The 13,553-nt window shown below is 36.1% G+C and overlaps 1 protein-coding gene across 18 annotated transcripts in view; it reads left to right on the top strand.

Moving 5' to 3' along the window:
• Usp40 (ubiquitin specific peptidase 40) overlaps positions 1–13,553 on the top strand; it is a 66,488-nt gene that overhangs the window by 37,043 nt on the left and 15,892 nt on the right. For 15 of the 18 annotated variants that reach the window (XR_002484087.3, XR_005725913.2, XM_040268033.2 and 12 more), the window contains 7 exons: positions 335–458; positions 1,814–1,871; positions 4,362–4,415; positions 5,389–5,477; positions 6,386–6,472; positions 11,464–11,500; positions 13,301–13,365. Coding sequence is in view for 16 of the 18 variants with exons in the window: in XM_040268033.2 (XP_040123967.1) it covers positions 335–458; positions 1,814–1,871; positions 4,362–4,415; positions 5,389–5,477; positions 6,386–6,472; positions 11,464–11,500; positions 13,301–13,365 (514 nt within the window). In the remaining 2 variants the exon portion in view is untranslated. Of the gene's footprint in view, positions 1–334; positions 459–1,813; positions 1,872–2,974; positions 3,011–4,361; positions 4,416–5,388; positions 5,478–6,385; positions 6,473–11,463; positions 11,501–13,300; positions 13,366–13,553 lie in introns of those variants that run through there. The other 3 variants (XM_078018249.1, XM_040268037.2, XM_040268039.2) reach the window with 3 other exon arrangements.

Raw genomic sequence — 13,553 nt, 5'->3', positions numbered from 1 at the left:
GGGTTTTCAGTGCATACGCAAGAGTGAACAACTGAATGGTCACTTCCCAACATTTCCCCTTGAAAACTGTGGCACAGAATATTTGCACAATTTTAAGTCAAAGAGTATTTGAAAGCTATAAGATTATGGACTGAATGGACCGTTGCCTAACATTACCCTAAAAAGAGCTAACTTTTATAGAGACAACTCAGTAAAATATGATCATCTTTCACTAGTCTCTTTAAGGCATACATGCAGAGTTTTGGAAGTGTGCCTTAAAAAGGCATTAATTTTCTGATTCATAAAAGCGCCACAAAAAGACACATTTTTAATGTCTTTTTACCTTTACCTACAGTGTGTTGCCCAAAGAAGGGAAGTGGATGAATGGTATGAATGAGATCGACTGGATCCAGGTTAAAAATTTATGCCAGCTAGAATCTGAAGAAAAGCAAGTTAAAATATCAGCAACTGTTCACACAGTGAGTAGATCATCATTAAAATTTTACTGATAGTTTTTCAGTTAATAGAATTTTTGTTTAGACAGCACTGTTTAAATTTCAGAACAGTTCTCTCAGTAGACTTCTAAATCTTAAGAAATCAATTTTTTCATATTTAACACTTAATTATTGCCTCCCTGTACTAGCCATGGGTCTATTCCAAGGAAATATGTCCCGTTCCCCATCCCCCATCCATGCCCCCACCCCCACGCCCATTTTTTTCTTCCCAACTCCAGAGCCTAAAATTAGAGTGTGGGAATTGCCTATTTAGTTAGTTCATGGAATCCTCTAGTTTTGATGAGTACAAAATGCTTTTTCAAGGGTCTTTTCTGTATTTTTTAAAATCAGGTAGATATGTGTGTAAATGTGTATATGTGTTTTGTTTTTGTGTTGTGGGTTTTTATCTCAAATTGCTCTACCTTATACTCTGCTTTATGTAAAGCCAACTACTCTTAAAAGGAATTCTCTCCAGTTTTCCATTTGAAGAAGATGATACTGATTTCTTTAAACATTATCTTTTTATACTTATGTAGTCCCAGTATAGTTTTGTTTTTTGTTTTTTTATTTTTGGGGGTTTTTTCCTGTAACAATTTAAAAGAAACTTGTTAGAATGGTGTTTCCTTTTACATCATTTTTATAATTTCTTAAGGTTCAGTGCTGATACAATAGAAGGGAGAGTACAAGACCAGGGTACTAACACTCAGCAGACTAGTTCTTGACCCTAAGCTGGAGACTTTGGTGAAGTCCTTTATTACTTCAGTCTGTTTCTTCTTGACCCCATATTAGATACTGGTGGAAGGTTAGAGGAGATGGTGTGTAACATCAGTTTTACCACTAAATGTCCATCATTTTATGGCCTACAGGAAATTAGCTTAAACTAGGTATTGTGCATTTTTATATCATTTATGCTTTTGGGCCCTGGAATGTGATAATTGCCTCCAGTTTTTTTTGTTGTTGTTGTTTGTTGTTTTTGTTTTTGTTTTTGTTTTTTTGGCTTTGATCAGAAAGGTGAGTGGCTTCCTGCTTTTCAGCTATAACTGTTTCTTTAGTCCTTTTTGTCCCAGTTAGCACCATTTTAGTAAAAATTACTAAGATCTATTCTGACTAAAAGGAACTAATTTTAAACATTTAAAATTTTTAAAAAAAGATTTATTCTGAGCTTTTGCTATTGATCTTGTAGAATTTCAGAGATGGGAAAAAGCTTTTTCCAAGTTGGAAAAATACATGCCAGGTGGTTCATGTCTCAGCTGATGTAGGTGTGCACACGCTGCTGGTCTTCATTGTCATCTCCTCCTGTTCAACTTATACACAGTCATTAGTTTATTTCTCTATTTTAGGTGGTGTTTGATATTCGAATTAAAGCCATAAAGGAATTAAAATTAATGAAGGAACTAGGTAATCATTTACATTTGCTTTTGGTTTTTGGTTTAATTTAGTTTGGATTTTTTGTTGAAAAATATATGGGAAAGTACAAAAATAATTTAGGAAAATCTCATGCACGTACCACCCAAAATGGACAAATGTTAACATTTTGTCATATGTTTGTTTTTGTTTGACACATTATAAAGTCCTTCATGTTCTCCTTCTCAGACCTATTCTCCTTCCCTCCCCAGATACAACCAGTATTTTTGATTTGGGTGTGTATATAGACATTTATACATATTGTACCATATATTATAATTACATATGTGTGTATACATATATGTAGACAGATTTGTCATACTGAATACAACATTCTGCAACCTTACTATTCACTCCGCATCATGTTTAACAGTTTTATTGAGATATAATTTATATACAAAATATTCACTTTTCTTTTTTTTTTTTTTTTTTTTTTTTGGTGCTAGGAATTGAATCCAGAAGCACTCTATTTATCCCAGCCTTTTTATTTTTTATTTTGAGATAGGGTATTACTAAGTTGCTGAGGCTAGCCTTAAACTCATGATTCTTCTGCGTTAGCCTACAAAGTTGCTGTGATTAGAGGTATAGGCCATTGTGCCTGGCTAAAATTCACTCATGTGTAATTCAGTAATTATCAGTAAATGTATAGAGTTGTATACCAATTCAGTTTTTTTTTAATATTTATTTTTAGTTGTTGGGCACAATACCTTCATTTTATTTTTTATTTTTATGTGGTGCTAAAGATTGAACCCAGGACCTCGCACGTGCTAAGCAAGCACTCTACCACTGAGTCACAACTTCAGCCCTACCAATTCCATTTTAAAACATTTCTGTCACCCCAAAAAGATCTCTTATACCCATTTGTATTCTGAGCCCGTATCCAGTGACTAATCCACTTTCCATCTCATCAGACTTGATTTTCTTGACATTTCATACAAATAGAACCATACAATCTTTGTGTGTGACTTCTTTTACTTACCATACTATTTTTTAAGTTTGCCCATTATTTAGCATTTATAAATAGTTTATTTCTTTTTATTGCTGACTAGTGGTCAACTATATGGACATACCACATTTTATTTGTTTATTCACCAGTTGATGGACATTTGGAATACTGCTGTAAACATTTGCATGTAAGTCTTTGGCTATTTATTTTCAGTTCTTTCAGGTAGATGCACAGGATTAGAACTCCTGGGAAATTTATGTTTAACTTTTTACGAAAACTGCCAAATGATTTTCCCAAGTGCCTGAACCTGTGCGTTCCCAATAGCAGCGTGTCAGTATTGCAGTTTCTTCATACCCTTGCCAATATTTGTAGTTATCTTTTTATTATAGCCATTCTAGTGAATGGGAAGAAAAATTAAACATTTTTACAAAGACAAATGTTCATAACCAAAAACTGGCCACAATCCAAATGTGCATGAGCAGGTGACTAGATAGACAAATTGTGGTATAGCCAGTCGGTGGGGTGCTATTCATGTCTGAAAAGCAGCAAACTCCAAGTTCTGCCACATGCAAAATATGTGTGAATCTCCAGTCATTATATGAAAGAAAATAAATGTAGAAAAGTATATTCTGTATGATTCCAGGAATGTGAAATTTTAGAAAAAGAAAATTTAAGTCATAGCCACAGAAGGCAGACAAGGGATTGACTAAAGTGTGACACAAGGGAATTTTGGGGGTGATACAGATTTTATCTCGGTTTGCTGGTTTTGCTGAATGTTTATATATTTATCAAACTCTATGAATTCTACACTTAAAATGGATGTTTTATTGTAGGTAAATTATAATACCTTGGTAAAGTTCATAAAAAGTATCCATTTTATTAAAATGAATGCTTCTTTACCTTGTCCTGTAGCTGGTCTCCCCCTTCTATTCTTGCTCATGTAGCAAGTGATTCTCTTAAACCTGTGAGCTAGACCTTGTCACTCCTGTGCTCAGGGCCCTGTTGTGCTTCCCTTGCACATAGGTCAATTCCTTAATGCAGCCCACGGGAACCTGCGTAACCTTACTGCTGCTCACCCTGGACCTCACTGCAGTCCACTCTTCTGCTTTCTCATCACACACCCAGCAGGCTGCCTTCTTGTGCTCTCCAGTGAGGAGCCAGCCCTGCTGGCACTGCTGCAGAGACAAAGCATTTCAGTCCTCAAAAGTTTCTGATGTTGTAAATAAATGTATAAGTGTTAGCTTTGCTATTTTTTTCCTTTTCTCTACATGTATAACCAACAAAGAGTTTTAAAAGTTTTGGCAGATTTTTAAGTCATAGACCCATTGGAACATTTCCACTGATTATTAAAGTGGATGCACAATTCTATTGTGTGTTTCTATAGTCCAAACTGCTGTGCAGAGTGAAGGCTGCCCAAATGTGGGGGTCTTTTGTTCTTTTATTTTTTTTAAATTTGGGTTTTTTACTCTATTTCTGCTAATTAACACTAGCAAAGAGCATCTCTCTTTGGTGAATAACATGCTTATTTTTATTTATAGCTGAGAACAGCTGTTTGAGACCTATTGATAGAAACGGGAAGCTCCTTTGTCCAGGTTAGTCTTGTTGGTAGCTTTCATCCACTGTTGGTAGCTGACATCAACTCATTCCATCCTTGTTTCTGTCTTCCCCTAAGCAATGGCTTCCAATACCTAATGCTCTCTTTTTTGCTTATTTCTTTTTTCTTTTGTTCTGGTGGAGGGTGGTTTGGGCATTCAACCCAGAGCCTTGCACATGCTAGGCAAGCAGTCTACCACTGAGCCTCACACCTAACCCCCTGCTACTCTTAAATTACTTTCATCGAGGCATCTTATCCATGTGTTAAGAAAACTTTAACATTTTTGTTCTCTGAAATGAAACACTTTCTGATGCTCTAGTTCTTGTTTTAGTCATGGTTTGGATCTCATTATCTCTTTCTAGTCTTATTTCTTCAGTTTTCGGTGGATCATTCCTGCTTTTATTGTTATACTGTATGGAACAGAGTCTGGTTCTCACCTAACACCTTTCATTAGATTGGTGATTTAGTCATGGATGAGCCTATCATTATTTGGTTCTCACTGCCACTTGAAACATGGAAGAAGTTAGTCCATTGTGATGGATTGAGTCTGAACATCTCTTAACCCAGATACACAACAGCTATTTGACCAAGTCATTTTTTTATTAAGTATAAGTTTTAAATACTCATAGCTGCCTGTCAACTTCTTTGTATTATACAGATAATAATAAAGTATGAAAATTGAAAATTAAACATAGCCACTATCTGTGTAAATTTTTTTGCATGAAGTGCAACTTTTTATTTCTTTTTTAATATTCTTGGGTGTGGGGGTAATGTGAAAATTCATTACTAGTATGGTGATGCTGAGGATTGAACCCAGGGCTTGACTAATGCTAAGCATGTACTCTACCACCGAGCTACACCCTAGCCTCTTTCTTGACCTTCTTAATTTTCAAAGACTATCTACTTTGATGTAATATTTTGCTGAGACATGGGAATTCAGAACATCATCATTTTCTCAAAATTCTTTATAGTGCCAGATGGTTCCACTTTGAAGGAAGCAGAAGTGAAGATGGGGAGTTCTTTGGGACTGTGTCTTGGAAAAGCACCAACTTCCTCTCAGGTACAGTAAGATACCTTTAGGTATCCCCCTTCCCTCATCAGAATGTCTGAATTTGTAACTAGTAACCTACTCCAGTAATACTGGTGTTACCTAAAAGTTTTTTGTTGTTATTGTTCTTACTGCTTTAGGAGTATATCCATATAGTTTCCTGTGTTTAAATAAAAAATGTTATGTGAAAGTATATTTATAAGGTTCTTTCTCTGTAAAAATTTTATTTTTAAAGGGGATGTTTAAGGTTGAATGACCACCAGTTTCAGCCACTTTGTTTCATAAATTCTGAGATGCACTTTCCCCCGCATGTTAACACCTATAAAATTAGGAGGCTCCGGTGTCAGTGGCATTCTGCAGTTCTGCTGGCATTGTTGTGGTGTGGTTTTTTGTTGTTGTTTTTAGCGGTACAGAAAATGATGAGTCTTAGCAGTCAGCATCTTTTATTTAATGGAATACAATATATTGATTTTGGATTTAAAATTACTCTCTGCGATAATATAATAGTTACAGTAGCCTCCCTTCCCTCTCATCTTTATCAGTGTTCATTTTCTGTGTAAAATGCTATCAGGTAACGTTGCCAGAAGCCCTACCTAGTTAATAAACTTTTATTATAGCCCAGAAGTCATAATGATATCCTTATTGTTAATATCCTGTATCAAGGCAGCCTATGACATTAAATGTCTCAGCACAGTCTCGTTTTACATAACTTGAGGGTTTTCATTTTGATTTGTTTGTCTTTGCAGTACTGGGGATGAACTCATACATGCTAGGCAGTGAGTTACCACTGAGCTACATCCATAGAACTGAGTTTTTATTAATGTTTCTTGGGCCCTGGGCTTTTGGGGGAAGTGAATAATGCAATCATATGATTTTTAAGTTCAGGTTAAATTGCATCTATACTTCTGGCTTGCTCTTAGCTGTTCCTGTTTTTTGCTTGGGGGACTAACATTCAACCTGGGACAGAGATGGAGGTCATAGTAGAAGAAACATTGTCTGTGAAAGAGGTAAGTAATTTACTTTTTGGTTTAGGACACTCAGTATTTGGTGTGGGGAGTGGTATCCTGCGCTAGGTCCTAAGATGAGGTTTACATATGTACTTGTAAGAATTATGTGTGTTCACTAGAGGTGTGGTTCAGAGAGCTTGAAAATTAATTGGCAAGCCAGCTGGGATGTTTAAGGAAGATTGTTTCTACTGTGTTTTTTTTTTCCTTATCTAAATATCAGTAATACTTATTATAGAAATTTGGAGAATGCAGAAATTGATTAAAACAAAATTCCTCATATTTCTTATCCCACTAATAGTAACAATTCAGTATATTTTCTTCTGGTGTTTTCACTTTTTTTTTTTTCCCTTTCTTTTTTAGTTGTAGACAGACACAATAGCTTTATTTATGTATTTTTATGTGGTGCTGAGGATCGAACCCAGTGTCTCACACATGCAAGGCAAGCACTCTACAACTGAGCTACAGCCCCTGCCCCTGGTGTTTTTACTTTATATACACACATAATGATACATACACAGATATGAATTATGTATATGAATGAGTATGATAGAACATGAATAATTGTATTGGTATCATCGAGAACTGGGACTTTTGGTATTGTAAAACAAAGACACAGATAAAAATAAATGTGGTTAAATAAAAACCTCTACTCCTAAATTTGAATTAAAAGAGTCTGAATAAACTTCACCTATTTTTACTTTTTAAAAATTGTTTGTTTTGTTTTCTTTCTGGCTCTGTTCCCTGACATAGCTTAGAAACAAAACAGCCCTAGCACCCAGATTATGATTGCAAAGTACCATTTCATACTAAAAGGAACCAGGCACCTTGAATTAAGGGCTGGTTCTGTAGCCCTAGTCACAAAATGTGTAAGCTAAACCTGGAACATGTTGTCATCACAGAAAGTAATGTAGCTACTAATAAAGATTTATTGGAATTATCAGAGAGACTTAGGAGTCTAGTCATTAAAGATGAGACAGTTTGAACATTAGGGAGAATAATAATTAAAGTGTATACTAGGTAAAATTATTATAAAAATTTAGTATATGTAGAAATGGATTTTTAAAAAAAATTAAAATCCCTCATCCCTTATCTGTGTATGAATGTAAATTCATATATATTCCCTGTCTACATATGTAAAATCTTGATACCACACACATAAAATCTATGGGCAGGCTCATAATGACCATAACAGGAAATATTCATTGGTACCTACCATGGATAAAAGAGAAGCGAAATAAGCATTTATCTCATTTTTCCTCTGTAAATTATACCTCAAGGTGGCTCACTAGATAATATTTTTCTATATAGAATATATTCCAGCTAATAAAGAAGAAGGAATTTTAGAGCATCAGTTTTTCAATTTCTAATTAATAGTCAAGATAATGATCTTTAAACACTGAGAATAACCCAAAGAAGTGCAGCTCTTAGACACTCTAGAAGCTCTAGGATACCCTTACAAAAACAAAAAAAAAGGCTGGGGCTGTAGCTCAGTGGCAGAGTGCTTACCTAGCATGTGTGAGGCACTGGGTTTAATCCTCAGCACCACATTACAAATAAACAAATAAACTAAAGGGATTTTGTCCATCTGCAACTACAAAAAAATATATATTTAAAAAAAAAACAACCTATGTGTCTTATCAAGCTACTGGATCTGACCACCAATTTTTTTATATTGTTTTTAATATATATATATATATATATATATATATATATATATATTTTAGTTGTAATTGGACACAATATCTTTATTTTATTTATTTTTATGTGGTGCTGAGGATCGAACCCAGGGCCTTGCATGTGCTAGGCAAGCGCTTTACCACAGCCCCCACATATTTATTTATTTATTGTACTAGGGATTGAACCCAGGGGCATTTAACCACTGAGTCACATTCCCAGCCCTTTTTATTTTTGTTTTGAGACAGGGTCTCACTAAGTCGCTTAGGGCCTTTCTAAGTTGTACTTGAACTTGTAGTCCTCTAGTCTCAATATGCGTCCACCACCATGCCCAGCCTGACTAAAGAAATTTGAACTGGGTATTTGTTGTTATTTACAAATCCTTAATTTGAAAAACAAAAAGTTCTGAAGACGTTAATCACTTAAGGTTTATATTTTTAAAAGAATCCTTATCTTTCAGAAATGCATGCTAACTATAGATGAAATAATATGTTATCAGGCATTTGCTTTTATTTTTTCCCCATTTTTTTATTGGTGCATTATAATTGTACATAATGACAGTGGCATTTACTTTTAAAGAATCTAGGGAAGCTGAACACAGTTGCACACACCTGTAATCCCAGCAACTCAAAAGGCTGAGACAGGAGGATCACAAGTTCAAGGCCAGCCTGGGCAACTTAGTGAGACCCTATCTCAAAAAATAAAAAGGAATGGAGGGCTACGGTTGTGGCACATTGGTAGAGCACTCGTCTAGCATGCGTGAGGCACTAAGTTCGATCCTTAGCACCATATAAAAATGAAATAAAGATATTGGGTCCACCTACAACTAAAAAATAAATATTTTTTAAAAAAGGAATGGGGATATGACTCAGTGGTTAAGCACCCTAGGCTTCAGTCCCTAGTACCAAAAAAAAAAAAAAAGAAAAAGAAGAAAAAGAAGAAGAATCTGGGGGAAGGACAGGAGGTGGATGTAAACAAGACTAGATATGGCAATAATTGAAATCGTGGGCACTTGAGGAGGGTCATTTTACTAGTCTCTGCATGCAGTTGAAATTTTCCATGATAAAACATTTTTTACCCTTATTCTAGACTGTAAATATGTTCCAAATTTTTCATTGGCCTTTTGTGTATCTGTGTGTCTTTTTGGGGGGTGGCTACTGGAGATTGAACCCAGGGTGCTTAATCACTGAGCCACATTCCCAGCCCTTTTTATTTTTTATTTTGAGATAAAGTCTCGCTCTGTTGCTGAGGCTGTTTTGAACTTGGGATCCTCCTGCCTCAGCCTCCGGAGTGACTGGGATTACAGGCATGTGCCACCACATCCAGCTTTTATTGGCCTTTATTAACATGTATTTTTTTCATTTCAAAGAAACCACAAAACTATTCTGAAGACTGACACACATCTTTTTCTTCCTGTGCTCTCTCAGCCCCATTGGGGTTCCATGTAGCTCTTCCTCAGGCTTCAGGGGGCCCCCTCACTGCTGCACCCATCCACGAGCATCCAGTCTGTTCTCACCCTGCTGTGTGCATCCTGTCTGCTCCCAGCACTCCATGCTGTTGCTGGCTGTACTAGGAGTTTTTGTCTGTCTTCTGGGAAGTTAACGAACTGAGAAGTTAAAGCTCTTCAGGTTTTCCTTCCAGTCCACCAGCCCATCTTTCTCAGCAGCTTGTTCTTTCCCCCTCTCCCCCTTGCCTTTTGAACATTCTGCTACAGATATACTTGGACTGGGCCTAGCCCCAGAGCATCCAACTGCCACCTAGGCTGTCTGAAATCCAAACTAGAGCACATCCCAGCAGGCCTCCTGGCCTCCTGAAATGTCCTCCACACATGTTTTTCTCTTCTTCAGCTAATGGCAGCTCCAATTTCCTATCTGCTCTGGCCAAAACCTTTATGCCCCCTTGATTCTCCTTGTCTTACTTCACATCCAGTTTTTCAGGACCTTCTGTTGGTTCTGCCATCAGAATGCTGCTAGGATCTGGCCACATCTCACTCCCTCTACCGCTGTGTCCCTGTCGAGCACACCACTGTCATTCATCTGTACTGTTCCACAGGTTCTTAACTGATCTCCTTGCTTCTAGCCTTGAACCTCCCAGGGTCCATTTTTATAAGGAAATTGAGTGATTTACTGTTTTGTTTTCAAAACTCTAGCCCCTACCCCACTGCTGGCCTCCTTGCTTTCCTCCAAAGCCCTTAAGTTCGGGTCCCCTGCCTGGAACACAGTTAAGATGAATGTTCTGGAAAGCCTTTAAGGCTGCAGTTTTCTTTGAATATAGCTTTTCCCCGTCACCCATGCTTTAACTATTGTGTTATCATTGGCGTTATTTTCTAAATAACCTGTAAACACATACTTATACAACTAATTATAAATTTATTCCCAGTTTTTGAACTTCAGGGGGTTAAAAGTCTCTGCTGATCACCACCTCCCTTATATAGAAGGCACTGAGTTGACTGACATGTGCTTATCAATAGAGGTGTCCTCCCAGAGCACATGCCAGGGTACATAAAGGAATGAAGAACTCACTTTGTGTGTATCATGCCTCATGCACATACTAGACCTTTTTAAGTTCACTTAAAATATTTTAAACATCTAATACGACATATAAATCTGTTTTATTCTTTGAACTGCTAAGATATATCTTCATTTTTTAAATGTTCACCCATTAATAGATATTTTGATTAATGGCCACTGTTTTCTTATTCTGAGCAGTACAAGAGTAACCTTATTTTTATTTCCTTTTGTTCTAGGATAGTATAAACAAAATTTTATTTACTTTTGACCCAAGATTTACTTTGGAATGTTTTTCCCTCAAAAAGTTAGAAAGTTGTTCTATTAAAACTTTTGTTCATATTTTCACATTTTTGCATTATACCATGAGGGCACAACTTACACAATTCTTTCCTTGTGAGTTTATGTGTGATCATTTGTGTTTAATGGCTTCTAAATAAAGGTCAATCTCCTTTTATATGATTCAGAGGTTATTATGTATCTGTGAAACCAGCCTTATCAATAATTTGATCAAATCACACTGTTAATCCTCATGGGAAGGAAGTCGTGGCAGAGACACAGAAGGCAGTAAATGAAACTTGGAGCTGAGTCCTGGTTGGAAACACCAGGAAATGTTTCTCCTCCCTGAACTGACCCCCTCCCAGCTCCTAGGAAAGAGAGCTGGCTTGTCGATCATCTTAATTCTATGTGCCTTTGTCTATCCAAGAATGATGAATATAATCAGACTTAAGGCCCAGGGTTCAAAAAGGGTGTTTCTTCTTATACTATAATTCAGAAACAAAAACTAACTTTTTTTTTTTTTTTTTTTAGTGTTTAAAGATAATGCTTGAGAAATCTTGTCTGCCAGGTAAGTTATTTATCATGATGACATAATCTTATCCACATTCTTCAAACAATTATCTATATAAGCCTAATAAAAACTTTTCAAACTTTCTTTTTCACAAGGATTGTGGAAAAAAAGTTTTATAGACTGCAGGAAAAAAAAAAAGTAGTTTAAATTTCTGTGTGTTCATAATGAATTCCTCCTGGTTCTATTTATAAACTAAAAGAAAAGTAGTTTTAGGGTTAGCCTAGATAGAATCCAGCAAGGATATAAAAGAAAGAAAGCTAAGATTTTTACCACCTGGAGTTATCCACATCTAGTTCCACTGAAACATTTTTAGTCTTATTGATTCAGAATTTCAGTGCATCTATTTCATGTCAATATATGTGTATAATAGACTAGGGAATGGAATGTGAATGGAAAAATTTAATCCAGAGTAACTTAGCAGCTTCCTGGGTGCAGTCATGGCACTGAGCTTGATGAGGAATCATGCTGCTTTTATTAGAACAGTTTGTCCCTCAGACACCATTGAAGTTGGCACCAGTGTGTTATCTGGAAGGGATGTTCACGTGCTCTGGATATAGGGCTGTCCTGTAGAAGTACACAGGCAGTGTCTCATTGAATCTCATTGAATCTCAGCAGTAGCCCTCCCAGGGGGGGATGGTCACTCGTTCCCATTTCACAGACAAGGAAACAGGCTGTGAAGACTTAAATGGCTTGCCAGAGTTCCCCGGCCAGTAGCTAGGCCTCTGCTCTCAAGGTCCAGGTTCTTCCCACCTTCTATGTTGTGGACTAATGGTGCTCACTTTTAACTGACTAGTAATTTTATAAGGTACTTAAATTAATTTGAAATTGATATAAATCTTTCTGAATTTAAAACTAATGGTTAAAAAGGATCTACAAAAAAGTGTGCTGCAGGGGTTCAGAGACTGGCTGGTGGAGATGAGTAAGAACTTTGTATTTATTCCTTTGCCCATTAAATGGTTTTGGTGCTACAACATCTTGCTCATCAAATAATAGCTGGGGTTTTTGTTTGTTTGTAATAATCAGGGTTTCTAATTTTTGCCCCATTCAACTTTTTCCCCATTCAAAAAAAGTTCTCGTTTGGGGAGTGAGCAGCAAACAAAGGTACTGAAAAAGAGAGATCTGATTTAAGTCTATTTAACATTTATAAATTTTCTTTCACATCAGTTTCATTCAGATACTCTTCAGAAGGTTCTAATGCTGTGTTGTTTGATTAACTGCTAAGAGGAGGAATTTTCTTGTACAATTGCAGTTGCTGAACAATTTTAGCATATACTTCAGCTATGACAAAAATCATCTTTAGTTCTGGGGTTGTGGCTCAGTGGTGGAGCATTTGCCTAGCATGTGTGAGGTACTGGGTTCAATTCTCAGCACCACATATAAATAAATAAAAATAAAAGTCCATTGACAGTTTAAAAAATTGTCTTTACAAGAGATTTGATATTTATATATATGTATGTCTATATGTATAGTGATATATGATCTGTATATATGTATACATGAAAAGAGTAAGGGTACAAAGTAAATATTGTATAATAGAAGCCAAGTGTTTTTAGTCACAAATACATATATGAATACGTTGTTTTTATTCACAAGTTCTTGGTGAAAAAGAAAGCAAATTAACCAAATTGAGCAGGAAAATACAACTTTTCATGCTCTGGAAGAGATCATTTTAAAAACTAATGATTATTAGCAGATTAAGCCCCATTTGACATTTCATTTATCCAGAATGGTTATTCCTACTGAATTCTTAAAACATACTCTCTGGGGTTTTTCATCCTAATATTGATTTCTTCATAGGAGATGCGTGGCATTTAAGAAAAATGGACTGGTGCTATGAAGCTGGGGAGCCATTATGTGGAGAAGTAAGAGGATTTCCATACCTTCTGCTCTGAAGATGATTGCATTTCATATAGGATTTCCCCTTCCCGCCCGACTCATATAAAAAAATTTCTAGAGAAAACTTTCACTCTTTTTTAGGAAACAAAAAGCTAAGCAAGATCTATTTTCCCTTTCTTTGACTGGTTTTTCTGATACAGAGCAAGTCTGGGCT

This window comes from Ictidomys tridecemlineatus, chromosome 7 (assembly GCF_052094955.1).
Source record: "Ictidomys tridecemlineatus isolate mIctTri1 chromosome 7, mIctTri1.hap1, whole genome shotgun sequence".
In the NCBI taxonomy this organism is placed as follows: Eukaryota; Metazoa; Chordata; class Mammalia; order Rodentia; family Sciuridae; genus Ictidomys; species Ictidomys tridecemlineatus.
This window is presented reverse-complemented; position numbering and strand designations above follow the sequence as displayed.